The following is a 22,593-nucleotide window of genomic DNA, read 5'->3' as shown; positions in this document are numbered from 1 at the left end:
AGTTGTACATTTGAAGGTCTTTTGCATAATTTTGCTTATTCATTGTTAATTGATGGTTAAGTTATGCTTTACCTTCATAGATATGATGTATAATTAATATAAAACAACATCTGGGATAAAACCTCCTCCAGGGTGGCACTTGCATTCATCAGGGAGAACCCCTCCATGACAACAAGCCTGCTGTTAACCATGTTATTTATCAACAAAGCCTATCACCAATAGTACTGATAAAGGACAACTTCATGAGGGACAAACAATTCAAAAATAAACCGGTCTGAAACCAAACCAACAGGAGGCTTTCAAAGTAAACCAGTAGTTTCAGGTTATTTTGAAATCTTTTTATTTCCAATTGTTCAAAAGAGAAAAATGAGAAATGTTATGCACTTTGATGAAGTTGTAATTTGAATGTTTCTAGTTACAAAGTTTAATAAATCAGACACTAACGGCACAGAACAGTGTTTTACATCTTTTTTTCAACCAAAGATGCTTTGCGCTGGTTAGGGGTTACTCTTTTTTCAAAGGGGGTACATGACTGAAAAAAAGGTTTAGAACCACTGCCTTAGATCATAGACAAGTCTTGAAACTCTGTTAAACTGATCTTTAGAAAAACAACAGTTGACATTTATAAAGGGTTTATTCTTTAGGATGTCCTTATGTAATTGTTTATATCGTAGAAAAGTCTTTGCAACCTAAAATAGCATTTGATTTATTAGGCAGGTAGTGGCCACCTTCTAGCTTAGAATGTAGTACATTGCATTAATACTATTTGATGTTAGTTGGCACCCGCCAATAAACTCTCTAAAATGGCTATACTAATAATGGATGACAAGAAAAAACTTGAGGACGTCAAACTTCTTCATATGCCAGCTTTATCCAATGCATTCTTGATACTGGACACACTGGGCTCTGGGGCTTTTGGAATAGTGCAACAGTGCTTAAAAATGGACACTAAGAATATTGTGGCTCTGAAGATTGTATCGAAAGTAGATGGCCAAAAGGAACTGGACATTCTTAAAGTACTCCGGGAGATCGGTCAAGACAAGAATAACTTGGTCAGGTTCAATGGGCATCACACACACGGTGAACAAATACTTCTGGAATGTGAAAAGCTGGATAAGACTTTGTTTGATTGGACTGGAATGTCCGGGGGCAAGGGGCGGCCTCTGTCTGAGATTCAAGCGATCACAAAGCAGCTGTTGGTGTCTCTGACTGCCCTGAAGATCCTAAATATGGTACATGCAGACATCAAGCCCAACAATATAATGTTGATGGATCAACAGCGACAGCCCTCAAAGGTGAAGCTGATCGATTTTGGCATGTCTACTCGGGTGTCCGAATTGGAAACTGGACATAATTTCCAGATTAATGGTTTCAAGGCCCCTGGAGCCATGCTGGGACTTCCTCTGAATTAGACCATGGATTGCCAGTTTGCCAGTCTCAATGACATTGTGTTGACTCGCCCAGGTGTTGCTTTAAATGAGGACACGCAGGCCTTTAAGCCTCCTAAAAAAGAAGCTGCATCTCGATGCAAAAAAAAAGAATCGATCCCAGCGAAGCTCTTTGACATCCTTTCATGACCATGAAGCACTTTCCTGTGTGTCTCCAATCCCGACATGCCATCGGCCCCTGGGAGAAGACGAGTTCGCCCATCGACAGGATGCAACTCAAAGGGCAATAAAACTTGTGTAGTAGGGGTAAAAGGAAGATACGACTCATCTGCTATCACAAGTAAGGCTGAGGCATCACCTGAGAGAGCGAGAGGTGGTCGTGGTGAGAAAATCTCTTGCACTGAAAAACGAACCAAAGGTGATGCTGAAATTAGTCCCCGAAGGAAGTATATGAAGAAAGTTCTCAAAAGGACTGTTACCTTGTTGCAAAGTCGATGATGCTGATTAAACTCAGGTCTGACCTTGAGGATGTGACAAATAAAAAATATAATGAAATGATCTATTCCACAGTGAAAATGTTGGACTTTACTTTGAAAAATTGTAAACAGTGAAAATGTTGGATTTTACTTTGAAAAATCTCCAAATATATTCAGTACAAATCGTTGATATTCCCGTATGTAGGTAGACAGGGAGGTCCTGAACAAAGGTATATCAGTCTCTCTCTGAACTTATTAAGCAAAGTGTTTTTACAGTACTTTGAAGAATCCTGAAATGATCTATTCCACAGTGAAAATGTTGGATTTTACTTTGAAAAATCACTTTTATAGCAGGACTCATACATGCTCCAATGGAAACCTAATCCAAAACATAGAGAATACAAACAATAGTAAAAGCAGCTGCAAATCTTCTGAACATGAATCACCTGCCATGGGAGGAGGTGAGAAAGGATCTCAGTGCACAGGCAAGCCAAGAGGCAAGCAGGGGTTGGATAAAACATTGTTTTAATATTACAATGGAATGCAAGGATTTTGGTCGCAAATGGACAAGAGCTTAAAACGTTATAAATCAATTACCCAGTGTCCTGGACATTGTTTGCACTTGTGGAGATGGGTGAAATGCGGTTGAATATTAGGTCAAAAAAACTAATATTAAATTACTCAAAAAACCTGCAAGGACATGAGGAAGAACATTTCCCAACTGCGAGGGACCTTAGACCATGCTGTGAAAGGGGGAAAGCAAGATAGAGTGTTATGTTTGGGCAGCAAGTAAAATGGCAAAACAGATTAGGTTACAGATGGATCAAAGGAGCCAAAGAATGGAAAGAATGGGTTTGCATTTTGTTATCCCATTTAACATAAATATAGATTATAAGGAAAGAACACCAGATCACCTGATAGTATATACAGTCGAAATGTTGGCAATATCTATGGTATTACAGTGGACAGAGCAAAACAAGATTAAAACAGTTATAGTATGTTCAGATTCACTATCGACATTGGTGTCACTACAGTCCATGTCATGCCACAGCAGACCAGATATACTGTATGAAATATAGGACACACTATTCAGACTACATCACACACAAACTACTGTACTAACTCAGGTAAATGTGGATCCCAATGAAATAATTTACTCGCTAAACAATGGTTAAACCTTGAGAGAGTTATGGTAGTAGCTTTCAGTAAAGCGGAAGCTAAAGCAGTAATTAGGTGTAGCATCATGACTGACTGGAGAATACAATGGGATGAGGGAGGAAAAGATCGCCATCTTTATCAAATAAAGCAAATAGTGGGAGAAATGAAAGCTATAGGGAAAAACCCCAGAGAAGAAAGGAGAAGCTGAAGAAATATGGGGTGGAAGTGTGCAACCTAAAAAAAGAAGAAGAAGAAGAAGAAGAAGAGACTGTTTTACTGAGTATGAAACAAGAAAATAATGGAAAACTTCATTGACCAAAAGTAGACATGTGTTAATAACATATGTTTTTTATTAAACCTATACCATACTTTTGCTTTTCCATTAACAGATGAAAACCTTCAGTATGAAGAAAGTCACAGGCTGATAATAAATTGGCTTTTGAGACCAAAAAAATGCTGGTGTTTACACGATGAACTGCTGTTGCTGATAAAGTCGATTGCTAAGTGATACCACAGTTTTGGGAAAATGGAGAAAAACACAATTTCTGCCAGGTGTCCCTCCTGTCCCAACCCACTAAGAAGTATTTGAATTTGATTGTTTTAAAAAAAAAACAACACAAAAATGCCCAAAGTTAAAGTCCATCATGAAACAGCAAAGGCCTATACAATCGTTCATTTTTAGCTCCCTTTATATAATCTCATGTTCCTTTATTTTAAGAAGAAGAAGAAGAAGAAGGGGAAGAGGAAGAGGAAGAAGAAGAGGAAGAAGAAGAAATTAAATTAAAGTAATACTGCGCATTCCTTTTTTTTAGTAAATTAAAAATTAAAAAAAAAATGTTTAATAACAAAAAGCTAATTAATTTGCCTGAAAAAATTAATAAATAATCCTTACAATTTCCTTACAAAAGGCCCTAATTAAGGAGAAGAGTAGATGGAAAAGGAGAAAAAGAAACGGGAGAAATTAAGAAGGAGAAGATGTAAAAATTTACAGCAGATGAAGATGAAGAAGGAAAAATGAGAAGAAGATGAACGAGAGAAAAGGAAAACAAGAAGGAGAAGCAGCAGCAGCGGCAGCAGCAGAGTGGTCGCCTCGACAGTAGATGGCGCTGCTGTTATTCCCTGTCGCTTCGGGCGCAGACTTCGCTCCTCTCCTGTTTCCAGGTGCTGCTCTGATCCCTCCCGCTCTCCGTACAGGAATGTGCGGAGAGCATTACGTCAGTTCAGGCTTTCATAGCACAGAGAGCACCTCCGTCCAGTGCTCCTCCGCTGCGGAGCCTTTTAACTCCTTTCTGTGCTTGCTCTGCTCCTCCGGTCTCCTGTCGGGAGTGTGTGAGTCTCGGTCGAACAACGGAGAGGAATGAAGCCTTGTCGCAGCTCTCCTGCCTCAGTACGAGAAGCTACAGACGATATCTGAAAATCGACGACACTCAGAAAGTAGATGGAGGGGCCAGAAGGTGAGGAGCCACTTTACAAGGGGGTAGGGGGGCATTACGTTGTTTTGCGGAGTGGGATGTTGTATTCTTTGTGTTTTTTAAACGCCGTGACTTTACTACGCAGGCTACAGCATACCTGTCGTTGTTTCCCCGCTTTCCCTCAGTTTTACCACTGGCTCCTGTTTTAACCGTGATTTAACCTTGTGGTTCTTCTCCGGGTTTAATCAGAGACCGTGTGTTCTTGTTGTTCTGTCCGCAGGTACGGATAATGGTTTGTGTGTGGGCTGTGGAGGAAAAATCCAGGACTCATTTCACATGAAAGTGCTCCAGGACATCTGGCACAACGCCTGCTTTCAGTAAGTGTCTGCCCTGATTCACGCCTGCACGTACACTACACCTTCTGTCCGGCTGATCACCGACGTGTTTTCATAGAAAGATGAGGGCAAACCCTTTGCATGGACATGGATACAATTGTGATTTACGAACAGTCGTGTGTACCTACAAATGGCCCTGGTGGAGGATCCCAGAAGCTTCGACCCTGTAGCCTGAACATGGGTTGTGTTTTCTCTTTTTTAAAACAATTCATCATTGTGTTAGAGGCTCCCTGCGCAGTATGCACCAGGTAGGGTGTCATTCCTGCACTGTCACTGCTTCACAGGCCCTCTGCGTGGAGACGGGTATAGTTTCCAGAGAAAAGATTGTTCAGTGAATTGGTCCTGACCCTCGGGACTTTGACCCTCAGCTCTGAGGCTTAATGATTGCCCCGGTGGAGCTGATGTGCGCTCTCTGCTTTTCTCAGGCCCCCACACTGAGATATGTCTGTGTGGGGAGGGCAGTTAACCTGTGGCTGGATTCCAACATGATATAACACTCATGGGTTTCTCTTTGGTCATCAGTACTTTAATGTAATGTTAGATAAGATGGTTTAGCTGATAACACTTTTTGATCAAGCTGTCTGTGAGGGTTGACCTGACTGCAGGACCACATCTGTATTAATAACTAGAATCACACCCATTAGAGCATGTACCTCTACCAGGACACAACAGTCCCCTTATAAATCCAAAGGTAAACTAACTAGACACAGATTTTTTTTATTTGGGTCTGCAACAAATTGCTCACACTATCAGGCCCCTAAATGAGCCTAATTGTTTCCCATCAAGTGACGAAAATGTTGGAATTCATCTGGAAATGGTAAATAAAGTGATCTTAATTCCCTGGATTGTCAACAAAATGTATTGAATTCGGCCCAACCCAACCCATACCACATCCTTCCACTGCATTTCCCTGGTAATTTGTTCAGTAGTTATTGTGTAATCCTTCTAACAACAGACAAATAAATGCAGACAAAAACATAACTTTGTGAAGGGAATAAAAAAGTGTGCCCAATAGTCACCATGCCAATCCCTAGACACTAATATCATAAATTAGATGAGTAAGAACTGAGTGTCTGAAACCGAATCCAGCATACTGGAGCACCGGTTCTTTTCTAAGAGCGCACACACTTTTGAGTTATTTCCCAAAAAAATCTTCTTTTTGACAGGAGTTTGGCTCTTAAGGGTTTCCTGCAGAAAGCCCAAAGAATAGAGAAAAACTAACGCTGACTATGTTGCCTGTTTCTGACAGCTGAAATAGATCTCTCTCTGGGTTTTACGCCAGTAGCAGTGTCCTTACATAACCTTGGATTTCACTCTTTTCCTGCACTGTCTCTTCTGAAACGCATACGGCTCCTCGAATCACCTCAGAGGCAGAGTTTCTGCGGTCACTGCGATACTCAGTCTTGATCCTCTCCCTTCCTCAGTGACTCCCCGAAAATCTTGCAGATATTATATGTTTTCCATGCATATGGGATCCCATTGCTAATACCTGTGCCTGAGTTAGACATTCAGGGAGTTCAAATTCCTTTTTTTATTATAAGCTGTGACGCTCTAAACACAGCTTGCATTTTTTGCAAGGCAATTATTTTGCCTAAAAAGCTGAGTCCCTGAGGTCTTTAAAGAAATACCACAGTGAAAATAAAATGTCCTTGTTATTGCAGTACCCTCAGAAGTGTTGCTATTGTCCATTGTCCACATGCTGCCACTCAGGGGTCCATGTACCTCCACCTTGTGTAGCATTCTTACAAGCTGAGGTCACTCTTGTTCCAGTAGTGTTCCTGGCAGTGTTGATGATTCCTATAGGTAACAGCACGCTCGACTCCGCCATGTTCTGCATTCCTAGACGACGATTCAGACGGGTGAGCAGACTGTGTCAGACACTGACAAACAAAGTTAGAGGTTCCCATGTTGGATTTCACTGGGGGTGTGCACAGCTGCAGATATCCTAATAGAACTTAGCCATAAAAACAGTATTGTATGTCATATTGTTTTCTACAATACTGGATCAGGTGATATTTAGTACCTAGTATCTATTCCCTCAATTCATTTCTCTGCAGGGAATTATTAGATTCCAGATATATTGGAAATATGAGAACATTAATATCCACAGAAACGAAAGGACACCAATATTACAAAATTAGATACATTTGTAGAAGCTTGATTTTGCTCTCTTTTTGACCTAACTTGATGGCATTGTATTTATAGAATGAGACAAGAGAGACGGTCTACAGTGACACCTCTTACGACCTGTGCATTCTAGACCATAATAAGTGAAATATTGTGCTAGAACTATTAACTGATCAACAGAACTGTTATATGAATGAGGAAATAATTGTGGCTCTTGAAAAGAGGTTGTTGTGAAGAACACTGGGAACACAACAGTCAAACACCCTGAGATAAGCTCTCACTGAAAGTAAAATACTCACCCTGCGGTTCTTCAAGGCCACTACAAACTATCTCTACTTCATGGTCCTACAGAAGAATACACTCCTGCTGGAATGTGGATTTAAGGAAATGAGTAATGTTTACTTTGTAGTGTTTGTGCAGGCAGGACCATTGTTTTGTTCATTGAAGAACCACCTGAGTGTAGCGTGCCCGCCCCCCATTCACCAGCGTGCAAAGAATGAAGTCAGGTGTTTTTATAAGCAGCTCTGCATCACTTTATCTGGACATACTATAGGGACATAATGGACAATAATTATAGTTTATTAGCTGGTTTGGTCCAGGAATGCTTTTTGTTCAGCACAAGGCGGACACGGTGGAAGTTGTTTTTCGTGCCACACCTGGAAAGATACTGATAGTCATGTATGACGCATGAGATGAAATGCTGCACTTTTCACTTTTATTTCTCTTCCTACCAGACAATACTGATACTTCCCCATCAGTACATTTGTATGGTGTAGCTAAACTAATGCTGGGTTTTTAACGGTGATCATTTTTGAGAGTTAAACCAACATCATTTATTATTTTTATCAAGATCTCCTAAAATTGGCCTATAAAATAATTGTGACCAGTTTACGTTATTTGTGGAGTAGGAATTGTCACTGTTGAAACAATACATTCCAGTGCTACCAGCTGGATAAACTACGTAATTCCAACACGGCCTCTAAATCACTCAAAACATACTGAGTCTGATCTTATATATGGTGTGGATCGCTTGTGTCTTTAAAATTTTAGACCAATGCAGTTATTTACCCATCCAGCACCAACCTTGTTAAAATAGCCAATACACCTGCACCCCTGAGATTGAGACTGAGATTAAGATACTCAGTACAACAGAGATGTTCTGATATCTGGATTTTGCAAATCGGCGGATACCACTGCATTGAATGAAATGAAATGTCTTGTTAGCTTTCAAGCCAATGTCTGTGTTAAAATAATATCAGTTACTGGGTTCGGTTACTGGGCTATACTGTACAAATGATTAAAATGTCTAGGGTACTTTTATAAATGTTTAAAAGCTTAAGTGTATCCTCAAACAAACATTTTATCAGAGGTTTGGCTTTAAGTGCAGCTGTGGCCACAGCAGCACAGTCAGCTACCATCACTCATGAAATATTTTATCTCTGCATATGTGATGAATCAGGCAGGACTCATTGTTTGTCTTTTCACATATTTGTCATAAGTCCATTGCCAAAGATGCCACTTGATGTTAAAGAGTGAAAAATCACCCTGCCTGTTTCCCCCCACACTCAAAGACTCACTCACAGACATGTGATCTTCTCTCCTTTTTAAGTTATGCCAGAAAACTTTGAAATATCTGGACTCTTTGCCAAAGTCAATAACCCTGGATCAACTATACCTGCAGTGCAGAAAGCAACGTGATGCATGAGGCTCTGCTGAAGGCGGCTGCCAGCAATTCAACGAAAGATTAGAAATGCATTAAAATCCGATTACCTCTCAAAATAATATGTCTAACATGTCATTTCATCATGCACATTGGTTGTGTAAGAGGTAAACGTGATATTCTTGATATCATCACAGACATTGAACTTGATCCTTCAGAGTATTTTCCAAAATGGCAAAAGCATCAGCAGAGCTCTCACAGTCACGTTTGATTAAATTATATCTGTGAATTGAAAATAGCTGTTAACCACGAAGTGTCAGTTGCTGTAGTCCATCCTAAACTCAACCTCTGTGTTAAGATGAAGTTAAAAGACACAGGGACTGTGTTGCATTCCTATTCAATGACAAAACCATGTCCAAACAGTAGTGACACATATTATTCATTATAATTTGTTTGCCTGCACTTCATCGCCTCAATCTGAGGGCTCCCGCAACTTTCCTCAAATTACCTCGAAACCAAGGTGAAAACAAAAAAGGCTTGATACACAGTCTGAGCATTTGCAAACTCTGAATGGCAGCAGCGGCTTTAAAATATAATCTAGGCTGCAGACATTTCAGTAACCTAATCTCTGTCGGAGTGGCTCATCCTTGATTGTATTCTGGCAGTCGAACCTGCTGCCACAATTTTGCATAACCAGTGCAGCTTGTTTGAGGAACACTCGTAGCCTGCAGGTGCTTCCCTGTCTGCTGGCAACTTCAACAATCCTCACTCTGGACATCCTGTCCCAAAGATGCAGCCATAAAAGTTGCCTTAATTTACAAAGTATTCTCTCAGGTGACAGCTTGGATCAGTCTGCAGTCGGAGTGGTATTATTGGAATTCAAAGGGGAATTAGTTTGAAATTATTTCATTTTGTAATTGTTGTATTTGCTGAATTGAGAGTAAGTGTAGGATACCATGTAATTCAGGTTTCTGACTTAACTTAACTTGGGATATTGTTAATGTTTTTTGCACCTTTGACCACAAGGTTGATGGAAAGCCTTATCATTAACAGTAAAATCTGCCCAATAAAGAACCATATGAGGACTTAATTTGCACCTTCTTAAGGTGCCAGAAAGGAACTTATTTTGCTAATTAAATAAGTATTATTAAATCAATTAGTATTTTGGTCTGCTTATTGGTCATTTACTGAGGCTAATAAGTGGAACAACACTTATGCCATCTGCTCTTGTTATACCTCACCGCACACTTAGTATCAAGAGCCGGCAGCAACTCAAACGAACAAGGTATTTACACATTGTCAAGCACACAGAAAAGTACATGTTGTTGTGATTGTGACGTTGCCTCCAGCAAATGTCCCCTCCTACCCCATCCAACCTTAAGTTGAACATGTATCTCATAACATTGATAGTATCTTTGTGATCTCTATCTTTCATAATTCCACATGGTTCCCTGGAACATGATGCATGGAATATGAGGAATGAGTTTCACCTACTTTGTATGATGGTTCTGATGCTTAACTTTTAACAAACTGCAAATACTTCTCTGGATTTTTCATTCTCTTTGTTTGTACTGCTTTCAGCTGTCCCTGATTCTGTTCATAATACTATGGAAACAAGCCTCTTAATTATGTTTTTGCAAAATAATAAATTAATATAACAAATGTGCTCATTTTAAAGTGGGTATTTAACATTTAGTTAAAGTACAACATTCAACAGTTCCTTGTCAAAGCTTCTCTAATGTGATCTAATGAGGCACTTTTCTTTGATTTATTTAATTTAATGACAATAGATATTTGAAGGTAATATTGTTTATCTCTGGCAACTTGATGAAAGATTCATAGATTACAATTGATCAATATACTTTCATAGTTTATATATAAGAGAATCATCTAAACCAGTAGAAGACAGAATGAGCGTCTGACACAGAGGCTTTATTATGATAGCAGTAGAATTATTGCTTCATGAGAATCTTTTAGGCGTCACCCGCACCTTTTGAAGTCATCAAAGGATTTGAAGTATTATGTCAGTTTTTCTTTTTGTTCCCACCGTCTTCTCAAAGATGTGTTTAAGTTTAAAAAACCCTGTGAAAGCCTTCATCTCTTCTTTCTCCCCTGTTCCTGTACTTGACCAGCTCTGTTTTTTTTTTTGTCCTCACAGATGCTCCGTGTGCTGTGACCACCTGACTAACTGGTACTACGAGAAGGATGGAAAACTGTACTGTCGCAAACACTACTGGGAGAAGTTTGGAGAGCTCTGCCATGGCTGCTCTCTGCTCATGACTGGACCTGCCATGGTACGTCTGCTGCTCCCACTTTTCAATGCTGTTACTCATCGGCAAGAAATTATTGAGGCAGGGCTATTCTTTGCATGGTTAAACACCAAATCTTATGAACCTCTTTCTCAGTCATCCAGTTCATTGTTCTTTTGTAGCTTGAAGATTATATATTTGTAACAGAAATTTAAAGCTATAAACTTGGGCTGGGGCTTGTAGAAAAAAGACATCAGCTTTTGCAATTTGGCAAAAAATGATATCGAGAAAAAAAAAATATTTTATTCAATATCTATAATTATCTCACAAACATCCTTATAATCTCTTAAATTTAAAGACTGATTTTAGCCGCTGAGTGAAGGTTGTGGTTTTAAAGTCTTAAATGAGCTGAGATTGAAAAAGAAGTAGAACATTAAAACCATCATGTGTTCTTCCTTCTCACTGTGCTCATACAATGCTTAAGCAATATACCGGTATATTTTGAGCGTTTATTGAAAAATATTTTGCGATAATTATTGATATTTTAATTCCCAGCCCTAAATCCAACACTGGATTAAGACGATTAGATCACTGTTGCTACATGTCATTGCAATGTTTCTCAGTCTGCCTTGTAATGACTCACATAAAAACTGCTAACAGTCCCCCCCCCCTGTACTTAAATAATACCAGAGCGCCACAGAGCGTGTGAGTGCTCTGTGTGTGTACCAAATTCTCTCTGCTGCTCCACATTAATACTAACAGACGTTAAAAAAACAGCAGTTACAGCTGACTGATACTTTACATAGGCTGCAGTTTAACATAGCACATTTAACCTTAGACCTCACTTATGAATTGGTTTCCCTCTTTGAGGCCCCTCACTGTTCCCAGTCTGTACTGACGCTCTCCACAGCTCACTTCCTCCAGCACTGAGGATCTGGTGGGAAGACTCAAACATGTTTTTAGGAGCTCTTCATGTTGAGTTGTCTGTGGTGCGGTGGTTTATTATCCAGTCTATTACTCATATTATGTGTCTGTGCTGATGGGCGCTCAGAGACCTGTTGTAAGAGCATGAGGACATAACACATTCTTCACTCTACAAAATAAAAGCTTAATTGAAAAACAGTCAAACTGCTCACTTTTGCCCATTAGCTCACTGGCTAATGTTACAAACTTTAGCTAGATATTAACCAACTGACTTTACTTTGTCAGCTCAGTCAATTTTATGACTCCTCTCTAGTCCTGCTTGTGGTATGCCATTGTTGAACATCCACTACCTGCCAACTGTGGCCACAGTTCAGCAGAATTTATAGTCTAGCTATAGAATAAATACCAGCTTTTATGTTTTACCTCATTTCCATCACCTCACTTTTGTCCTTGTAAAGTTCCAACGAACTGAACAGTCTATTTAGTACATAGCAAACTTAACTATTCATTTTACAAAGATTGGCTATGCCTTCAGACCCACATGGACTATAAAAAAAAACAAATGAAAATATAAGAATGTGCCTTATCTAGCAAGTAATACAAATGCACAAAAAGTATGGTGTTCTTGCCTGACCCACAATGCTTTCTTCCCCCAAGTTTAGAAGAGTAGTTTTTGTGCAAGTCAAGAAGGCTTTAAATAACCACTAATGGTAAACATCAATTAATCCACTGGCAGCCATCTTTGATTGTAGCCTCTACAAATTGAAACATGATATTCAGGTGGCAGCAGCTCTTGCTGGTCACAACTGGGGTCACTTGTCTAACATGGAGCCAGACTGAAGTTTTTTCTTTTTGCCACCAAGCAACACACATAATGGACTCTTCTATTTAGTATTGGCATCCAGCTCCATCAGCCTGTGAAGCCAAGTGTTTTTGGCAGAGAACTGGCATAGCAGTATCTCAGCCAGAAAGAGAATCATTGTGGTGCATCAGCAGAGGAGGGTCATGCAGAACTGCTGCTTCTTGTTAGGCGCTCAAGTCCACAACAGTATTATGTTTGTCCAGGTTTTTTCAGTACATTGGTTCACTGAAGATGGTTGTTGTATTTTGAGATACTTGTTGTGTCTCAGATTGGACACATCAGTCACTGCACTCACAGATAGTACTCTGAGTACACAGTGTACTCACTGGCATAGTGCGTGATTACCAAGGCTGTCGTGCACTCGCCAGAAATGAGGATCCAACATGTGACCACGATTGTTTCCTTGCAAAAAAATGTCCACTGATTGCTTTGGTAACTTTGCTTAAAAGTTTTCAAATTTCAAGTTTTACTTTTCCGACTTAATGGTCTCTTTCCTCTGCCGTTATTACCACTTTTTTACAACTTTTAGGTGAGAAACAGTACTCGTCCCTTTACAGTCAACTGTGACAATTTTGAGTGACCAGGTCTCCTTACTTGTCAGGGGGAACAAACACATACACTCAAATGTATGAAAGCAACTGCTTTCGATGAACTTGTCTTATAATTGATGTTCTTAGTTTTGCTGTCCTGGTTCAATCTCTGCCTCTTCAAAATGAGTCCTGTTTAACTTTGTTTTTGTAGCTCTGTCTTGCTGTTTGAGCCTGGGGCAGGTTGTGACTGTGGTTGTTGGTGGTTGTTCTGTTCTAGGCATGGAATCAGAATAACAGACAGACTCTCCTGAGGTGTCACAATGATTTGGCTGACGTCACCTTAATCTCACCATAGCAGCGGGGAAGCCTTCCCCAGCTTTGACTCACTGACTCACAGCTGTGGGAAAAAATCCTTCTAAACACTTGTTTGTAACTGGGATTCTGTAAGAATATTGAGCATCATGTATTGATACCCAAAGAGGGAAAGATTTAAGTAATACCCACAACAAAAGTAGTTTTTGTTTTTATGTATTTTTATTCGACCCTTGATTTTTGCACCTATTCTCCAACAATGATGCACAAAAGATGGAGTAGCTGCCCACAGCTGGAAAACATTTAAACGAACACTGGTGATCTGTCCAAAAATCCAAGAGGATTCTCCCTACCCTGTCTAGTGCCCCTGATCAAGGCACCTTTCTCCCCCAACATCTGCTCCCCGGGCGCTGTACATGGCTGCTCACTGCTCTGTGTGTCCTGCACCAGATGGGTTAAATGCAGAGGATACATTTACCTACCATTGCATGAGTGTGTGTGCATGTCTGTGCATGTGTTTGGTATAAATAAACATATCTATCTTAAGAGCTTTTGAGAAAATTAAGAGAAAAAAACAACCACTATATTTGTGAAATAAGCAAAATCTTGCTTTTTCTTTGTCATCCATAATTGGCAGTTGCATTATTAAAGAAACACCTGATTTTGACGTCGTAGACACACTATATTTATTGTATATTTACCTGTTCTGTAAAATGTGTTAAAACTGCTAGAATAGTTTTCTATTAGATAACTGTATAGTACAGAGAGGGAAGTTTCAAAGTCTGAGACTGTTTAAATTGCCTCCACACCCCTCCTAAGTTTACTGGCATAGATTCGCAAAAGTTTTTGGGATGCAATCATGATTATTTTTGATCAGTTTGATTGCTAACAGTTGAGCAAAGAGAGTAATCTTACTGTTTGATATATCTTCTATTGCAAAAATAATTATCAGAGTCTGACTCTTTGAAAAGTGATTACACAGTAAAAGTCTCAAACTACTGCTTATTATAACAATTTCTGGATTCTACTCGCACACATTTAGTTTTTTTATACGTGATCTCTCTTTGTCAGATAATATAGTATCTTAAATATAAAAAACTGAACTATTGGTATGTATTACCAAAGTGGGAAACAGCATCCTGAGGTAATCTACACATCATTCAGGCGAGTAACTAGATTTTCCACCGAACCACGTTCAAAAATACTTATTTTGTGTTTCTTTATTTTCATGATAGAACCTGAACTCAAAGTTTTTCATGTTCAGGTGTTTGTAAGTTATATCACCTGCTTGCTGGAGGCCGGATATATGATCTCATCTTGCGTGAGAAGCAGAGGAAAGAAGCCTGATGACATGCAAGTGTGACAAACTGCAGAAAGGGAAAATCAGGAGATGTAGAGGAGACTTGAAGCACATTGATTGATTGCTGAGAGCGAGAACGTCAGGCAGAGGTGACATCATAGCAGATTCCAGACAGACTGAGAGCTAAGCAGGTGTTGTGGCTGTGTCACCGCTCACAGTGGGAGGAGGGCAGAAAACAAGCACGCACCACAACACACTCGACTCTGAAGAGCAAAGCACAGCGCAGCAGGAGAGCAGCCTCACCACATCACCCCTTTGTGCTTTGCACTGTGAAGATTAGTTTATTTGTATTTCCAGGTGGCCGGAGAACACAAGTATCACCCAGAGTGCTTCGTATGTTTGAGGTGCACGGTGGTGATTGAAGACCGGGACACCTACGCCTTAGTGGAGCGATCAAAACTCTTCTGGTAAGTCACCTGCGCAGCTCTGTACCTCACTCAAAGATCTCACTCATGCAAGACATGTGTATTTTTCAGTTTATTTTTCAAAGATGTAGATGAAGAGTAGCAACAACGATGTCTTCAAGCTAATGTTCCGCCTAAATGTTCATAGCCATCAATAATTGTTCGTCCTTACACAACACTGTTCTTCCTACTGTAACTGAACGGCGAGTACATGCCCTCACATGTAACCATTCCCTCTCTCTCCTGTTGTTTGCAGTGGAAAGTGCTACAAGCAGGTTGTCCTCACACCCATGTTGGAGAAGCGTTCACATGACTCGGTGCTCGACTCCCTGCCCCACACTGTGACACTAATCTCCATGCCCTCCGCAGCCAACGGCAAGAGGGGCTTCTCCGTCTCAGTGCTGAGGGACGTCAACGGTTTGGCGAGCGTTATAGTCAAAGAGTGAGTGTCACATGTTAGAGGGCTGATCTCTGTGCCTGTTTCGTGTGGAGATACATGAGTAATGCTTTGACGTAAGACTGATTATAGGCTTGATACACAGCAGAGCCCTATTGCGTGTTTAACTTCCAATGCTTAAAAAAGGTAGTTATTGATCATGCAAGCTGTCCCTCGTCTGCTGACATCAAATTAGTACATCATTCTACAATGCTAAAACTCACATACCAGTGTTGGTACTTTGTTTTTGCTCCAGGGTCAGAGGGATGCTTATTAGTCCAGAGGTCCGAAATGCCATCCATGTTGGAGACAGGATCCTGGAGATCAATGGCGTTCCGGTCGGGACGTTATTGGAGGAGGAGGTGGGTTCCAACCTCAGTACATCCCTGTGTGATCTGAAGCTCTTCCAATTACGCTAATTGCTGTTCTCATTAAGGTGCAACTCAATTAGTTGAGTGCGATTTGCAAAGCTATGTTCACATACAACATATGTTCCTCACATTCCTCCATCATTTATGCATACCTGAGCTGGGTGGGATGGTATGTGGAGTGACTGCTCTTAAAGACTTTTTCCCACAACCTCACCCTCACAGAGTGACATGCATTCCAACGCAGTCATAGTTCACTGCTGAGATTTTTGTTTTGTTTTAAAATTCCCACCTGTCCGGTTTTCACAACAAAGTATTTCAATCTTTCATCCCATCTCAAAAGAGTTCAGTGAAATTAAATTTGATTGGCTGCATTCAGGTCATGATGTTCAATTAGGACTGCCTGATAACTTGATTCACTGTGATCTCAGACATCACCTTTTTGGCCAGAACTCGTACAAATGTAATATAATTTGACAAAACATAACATTGTTTTCCAAAAGGTCAAAGCTCAATTTCTCTGTTACATCATAATATTTGACAAAAACAATTTTATGGCCATGTCTCATCAGCATTAAAGAAGGAGACATAATGAACATATTTCCCTTTTGGTCAGGTACTGAATTGGTTACTAACTGTGCTGATCTAGGTCATGTGTGTGAAATGCAGTTTTAACATTTGCCGTAACGTCCATATTTTTGAAGCATCGTCTGTGGACATAGCTAAACCTTTGTTGCACCACATATTCTTGGGAAGTAAATCTCCTTGTCTGTATAGGTTGACGATCTTATCCATCGCACCAGTCAAACTCTGCAGCTGCTTATCGAGTATGACCCAGTCAGGCAGCGTATGGATCGCCTCAGACTGGGATCACCCACAAACCAACTGGGAGTCCCCGCCACCACACGCATGCGTCTGTCCTCACCTTCTGATGCAGTCCTGGAGAGAACAGATGTAGTTGATGAAGGCACGCTGAAAAGGAGATCTTTGAGGTATGTTGGGCCTAAATAAGGTGCCAAAAAATAGAGCTTACATAATGAGTCAGTGAAGAAGAAGACACAAGTCTATGTAATTTTTTTTATCGCACTTTTCTCTACTCCAGGAGGAGCAACAGCATATGCAAGTCACCCGGACCAAATTCTCCCAAGGAGATGTCATTTATTGCTCGGGACATCAGTCGCTCTGAGTCCTTGAGATCATACAATAGCTGCTCTCATCGCATCTTCCGCCCATGTGACCTCATCCACGGAGAGATCTTAGGAAGAGGTTTCTTCGGACAGGCCATCAAGGTCAGCCTTCATCTCAAATTGCCTCTTATCCTTGGACTTTCTTTTTGTTCAGTTGGGTTAAAGTCATGACTGGTTTTGTGCCACCAACAGGTGACTCATAAAGCCACAGGAGAGGTGATGGTGATGAAGGAGCTGCTCCGCTGTGATGAGGAGACGCAGAAGACGTTCCTGAAGGAGGTTGGTAATCTGTAGCCGGATCCTCTGGCTCTGGAAGGAGCTGTGATTTATTTCCCTCATAACTGAAAGCACACCACATGTTCCAACAGTGACCTCTTTGTACCTTGTTATTTTTGTGTTATACGTCACAGTCCCGTGAGGAAACATCAGCCTGATTTCTATTGCATTTAATGCTTTTCCTAATGAATTCAATTTCACAGGGGTAATCTACAGGCAATCATAATGTTGAATGACTTTCTTTCTGTCATTCGACTGATCTCCAGGTCAAAGTAATGCGGAGCCTCGATCACCCACACGTATTGAAGTTCATCGGCGTGCTCTACAAGGACAAGAGGCTCAATTTGATAACTGAGTTTATCGAGGGAGGCACCCTGAAGGATTCCATCAGAGACACTGTGAGTTAAACTAGTTTATTCACTTATGTCGCTTCCTCTCCTCTTCCACATTGGAGCACAAAAAACACTTCAGTGGCCACAGAAGTGTAGGAGGGCTGACCTGAAGTAAACTCCACACCGATAGAGGCCTCACGGCTTATTGTGGGCTGGCAGGCGAGTCAACTGGCTACGATGTGGAATGAGATAAGTTGTAGAAAGTGTTCCCAGGTGAAGTTAAAAGAGCTGTGCTCCCCTTCTCCCACTGCCGACTGTTTGTAGGAAACACTTCAGCTCAGCACGAGGCACAAGTGTATTTTGTCTTTTTTACATGTAATGTCCTTTAAAGAATGTCATACAGGGACATTTTAAATTTTGTAAATTTTAACTACTGTTAATACTGACCACTGCTTCCCTGACTTTACCTCGGTAAATATCCTTTTGTTTTTACCAATGTTATGAATAATCTCTGAGCAACATTCAATTCACCTCTCATTAATTCATGATTTTTTTTATTCTTAACTTACAGGACCCATTTACATGGAAGCAGAGGGTGAGCTTTGCAAAGAGCATCGCCTCTGGAATGGTGAGTTGGCTTTTTGCAAAGACATGAAATCTTCAGTTGCTATTTTCAGCCGTTTAAATATGTGTAGTTGTGCTTTAGAGCTAAAGAACCATCACAAGTTGTTCTGAGATCGAAATGAGGAATGGCAGATGACTACTGGGATAGTAAATGATGCAATACTTTGTTCGTAAAAGGCCACTTAAAACGACTCCTAGATTTGAATGGGTGTTATGTTATGGTCATTCTTAAGTGGACATGGATTTATATTAAGTATTCATATGCAAACAGTTTATGGAGGCACTGCTGTAGAGTTTTAAAATGCATGCTAAGGCATTGTAAAACTTTCTGAGATTGCGCTCCAGGACCAAACTAAAGAAGTCATCCATTGCATTCATGGATATGTTGATAACTTTTACTTTATGAAAGTATATATTTTTTGCTTGTGTTTGAGTTTTACCCTCATTGACTTTTCTCTGTGTTTCAGTCCTACCTTCACTCAATGAGCATAATACACAGAGACCTCAACTCTCACAACTGCCTGGTTAAACTGGTAAGTGACACATGGTGTAACAATTAACAGTAAGAATACGAGCTGGGAACGATTTTTAAAAAGTTTTCTATTCCTGTGATTTGTCGAGACACTTGTGTCAATAAATATAATTGTAAAATGTATATGTGAACACAAGCCAAAGTTATGTTATATAAACAGATACTAACAGAGCCTCAAAGTTAATTCTAATAATGATTCCACAAGAAACTGATTCACTCCTATCAGTCATTTATCAATTTTTTTCTCATCAAAATTAAATTTTTATACTAAGGTGGCTCTTTACTTCAGATTGAGCTGAGACAGAACCATAAACACGTTTGTCTATCTTTCAACAGGACAACACAGTGGTCGTTGCCGACTTTGGACTCTCTCGTCTCATCGTCGAGGACAAAGTAAAGCCCCCATCTGAAAAAACGTCCAATAAAAAGAGGATTTTCAGGCGTAGTGACAGAAAGAAGCGGTACACTGTTGTGGGAAACCCGTACTGGATGGCCCCAGAGATGCTGAATGGTGAGCTGCTTACAGAAAACATATAAACCAACTTGAGGATGATTACAGAGGATTAAAAAGTGTATTTAATCATCTTTACTTTTTGTTTGTCTCAGGTAAACGCTACGACGAGAAGGTGGACATTTTCTCCTTTGGAATTGTGCTTTGTGAGGTGAGAACATGCTGCTTTAACGTAGATTATCTGATCTGATAACAGAGCCTGTAACTGTGCAGTGCTTGTTTGGAAGGCAACTCAACACTTAGCAAGTTTTAAGTAGCTACAGATCTAGAGTGAAACTATATATTTTAGAAAAGAACAGGACATCACATAAATTAGACTCCACGGTAGCTGATGTGCTCATGTTTGGGTCGATCCACCCTGCTATTTACAAACTGCATCTGTTAATTGATTGACACTTTCTTCCTCCTCTGTCTTATGATCCAGATCATTGGAAAAGTCTATGCAGACCCCGAGTGCCTCCCCCGGACGCTGGACTTTGGCCTGAATGTTGGCAAGTTTGTGGAGAAGTTCCTCCCTGATGACTGCCCACTAGCCTTCTTCCCACTGGCTGCGGCCTGCTGTGACCTCACACCAGAAAACCGGTGAGCCCCAGCTGCTGCCAAAGCTTCCCCTCATGTCTGTTAGTTAGTGAGGTTGTTAGCAGGAATTAAACAAACAGCAAAAACTAGTAAACATATTTTCATCAAACGTGTTAAAGGATCAGGTCTGCAAATAACTTAATATAATTTTGGTGTAGATTAGGGCTTAAAATCCTCCACTATTGTCCCATTCAAATTGCATTCTTTATTATATTTAAATTGATTTAAAAATGTACCATGTAAACATAGTATCTGCTCCTCTAGAGATTCAGGGTCAGTTCACAGCAAAGTAGACAATGAAAAATGATCTGTTGATGCTCTTTTTGACATCATACAAGCAGCAGTCCAACTTTAACAATAGTAAGAATGTCTACTTATGTGGAATATGTCACATCAGTTGAAGGGCAGGTTTTCTTTTCTGGTGCTTGCTCTCTTTTTCTGTCTGCCTGCCTGTCTGCCTGTCTGTCTGCCTGACAAGTTCACGCCTCTGCTGCCAGATTCCTTCCTCCCTCATGTTTTCGCTCAACCTTGTCAGTCTGGTTTTAACCTCAAATCCCTCTGTGCCCTCCTCTCTGTTTCCTCCTCCCTCAGTCCACCTTTCCAGAAGTTGGAGGACTGGTTCGGTGCAATGTCCTTCAACCAGGAGCTCGGGATCCCCGCGCAAGCCGAACTTGAGGAAGTGCATCAAAGCCTGAGTCAACTCTACTGGCCTAAAGACAGCTCTCCCTCGCCGAGCACAGATCAACAGTCAACCCCGACAGCTGCTTCTCCAGAATCTTCCAGCGTGACAGACAACGGCACCTAGAACCTGTGTCTCCCTCGTTTAACCCCTCTGAAATGCTGCACTAATACTGTGGATGTGAAAAAGAGGAAAACTGAATTGAACCTGGGCCATTTCGGAACTGGATAACCTGAGGTAGCTGGGCCAATTTTCTCCCCGCGTGGGAGTTTAACTGCAGTGTGAGCGGAAAGATGCATTTCAAAAAGAGTGTTAGTTACTGATTCTATTATTTAACCCCTCTCAGTCCCATTCAACACACGCAGGGTTGTGCTTCTTGTTTACTGTGTATAAAGACTAAATACAAGTGACCCTATCTCCGACACAGGACGAGCAGTAAGGTGGTCATTTTGTAAGGTGGAAATTAACAAGGAGTCCTTGTGTTACTGCAGTTTTGTTTTTCTGCTTGGGAACTTGTTGTTTGCCAGATCATTCCTCGCCAATAAAATAACTCCCTTCACCTCCGCAGCAGCAAAGACAACATAAAGCTGTTACGATTTATCTGATCAACATGTCAGGGCAGGGCTCAATGAAAACCGGAGTGACTGTAGGCAGCAGTCAAAACAAACAAAACACTGATCCAGAATAGTTTCATCACACTGAGGTTTGGCACAAGATGACTATGGGCACAACTTAGCACAACTGATTTTTGTTTTTGTTTTGACGAAATGGTTACAAGTTTCTTTCGTATTCTAATGATTTTAATGAACCTTTCTTAGAATGATGTAAGAACAGCATTTAGATTTTGACATGTTTTTATCAAACCCATGATGAAATAGGGCAGAAGCTCCTCTGGAACAGAAGAGCTTTTATTAATGATTGTTAGACGTAACCATGAAATGTGTACTTGTACAGAAAACTGGATTTTTTTTTCCTTAAGCAATGTGTATAATTTGTATATATGCCATTATTTGGATGTCTTTTTCTAACGGTAATTCTAGATTTTTAGACATTTCGTCAACAATGGAACGTTTTTGCCTTTTTGGTCTCATCATGCAAGGTACTTACGACCTGATGTAACCACTATTATTTATATCACTTTAGTGTTTCATAAATAAACCTTAAGAAAGTTGCCAATTGTTATTTTTCTTGGTGTTTTGCATTTCACAAAAACTGAAAAATCATCTTCTGTCAAAACTACCACAGTTAAATCATTTTTGGATCTGTGTCAACATTAAAAAGCAAACTGCAGAGCATCTGTAATTCACAAGCTCACAGGACCAACTGAAATTATATTTTCAATTGATTCATTTATGACCCAGTTCTGATTTTGACAAATTAATAGATAAATACTTATATTTTTGACAAATGATAAATAAAAATATTAAATTGTAAGTCACCTTTAACCTTGAAGGAGATTCTCTCATTGATCGTAGGTTATATATTTTCTTTTAGAACCTTGGTATAGAACAGTTTATCTGCAGAAAGTGGTTAATAATCAAATTAGGTCTTGTGGTCTTAAAAGTCCTTACCTATATGTGACAAAAAAAAGAAAAGTTGGTCCCTATAATGTGTATGTGAGAGTAACTGAAATCCAGAGATCCAAGGTTGATTTATTTCTTTAGTTTTTCATAGTTGTGTTGAGTCTTCAGAGGCCTCCTCAGATCTCTTTGCTCCACTTCTTCATTACGGTTGTGTGTAGGATTTAGCGGCATTTACTGGTGATGTTGCACGTTGCAGCCAAATACCCCTCACCTCACCCTCCCCTGCCAA

The 22,593-nt window shown here is 40.3% G+C and overlaps 1 protein-coding gene across 1 annotated transcript; it reads left to right on the top strand.

Moving 5' to 3' along the window:
* Nucleotides 1-4,217: 4,217 nt before the first annotated feature.
* limk2 (LIM domain kinase 2) lies at nucleotides 4,218-21,952 on the top strand. The gene is made up of 16 exons (XM_062381984.1): nucleotides 4,218-4,476; nucleotides 4,715-4,811; nucleotides 10,775-10,910; nucleotides 15,151-15,260; nucleotides 15,514-15,699; nucleotides 15,950-16,055; nucleotides 16,839-17,053; nucleotides 17,164-17,350; nucleotides 17,441-17,527; nucleotides 17,791-17,922; nucleotides 18,428-18,484; nucleotides 18,948-19,013; nucleotides 19,349-19,523; nucleotides 19,619-19,674; nucleotides 19,948-20,105; nucleotides 20,694-21,952. The coding sequence occupies exons 1-16, from the start codon at nucleotides 4,461-4,463 to the stop codon at nucleotides 20,905-20,907; spliced, it is 1,998 nt and encodes a 665-aa protein (XP_062237968.1). The 5' UTR covers nucleotides 4,218-4,460; the 3' UTR covers nucleotides 20,908-21,952.
* The last annotated feature ends 641 nt before the right edge of the window (nucleotides 21,953-22,593 follow it).

Source organism: Platichthys flesus, chromosome 3 (genome assembly GCF_949316205.1).
Source record: "Platichthys flesus chromosome 3, fPlaFle2.1, whole genome shotgun sequence".
NCBI lineage: Eukaryota > Metazoa > Chordata > Actinopteri > Pleuronectiformes > Pleuronectidae > Platichthys > Platichthys flesus.
The sequence above is the reverse complement of the archived record's forward strand: the minus strand, read 5'-3'. Positions and strand labels throughout refer to the sequence as shown.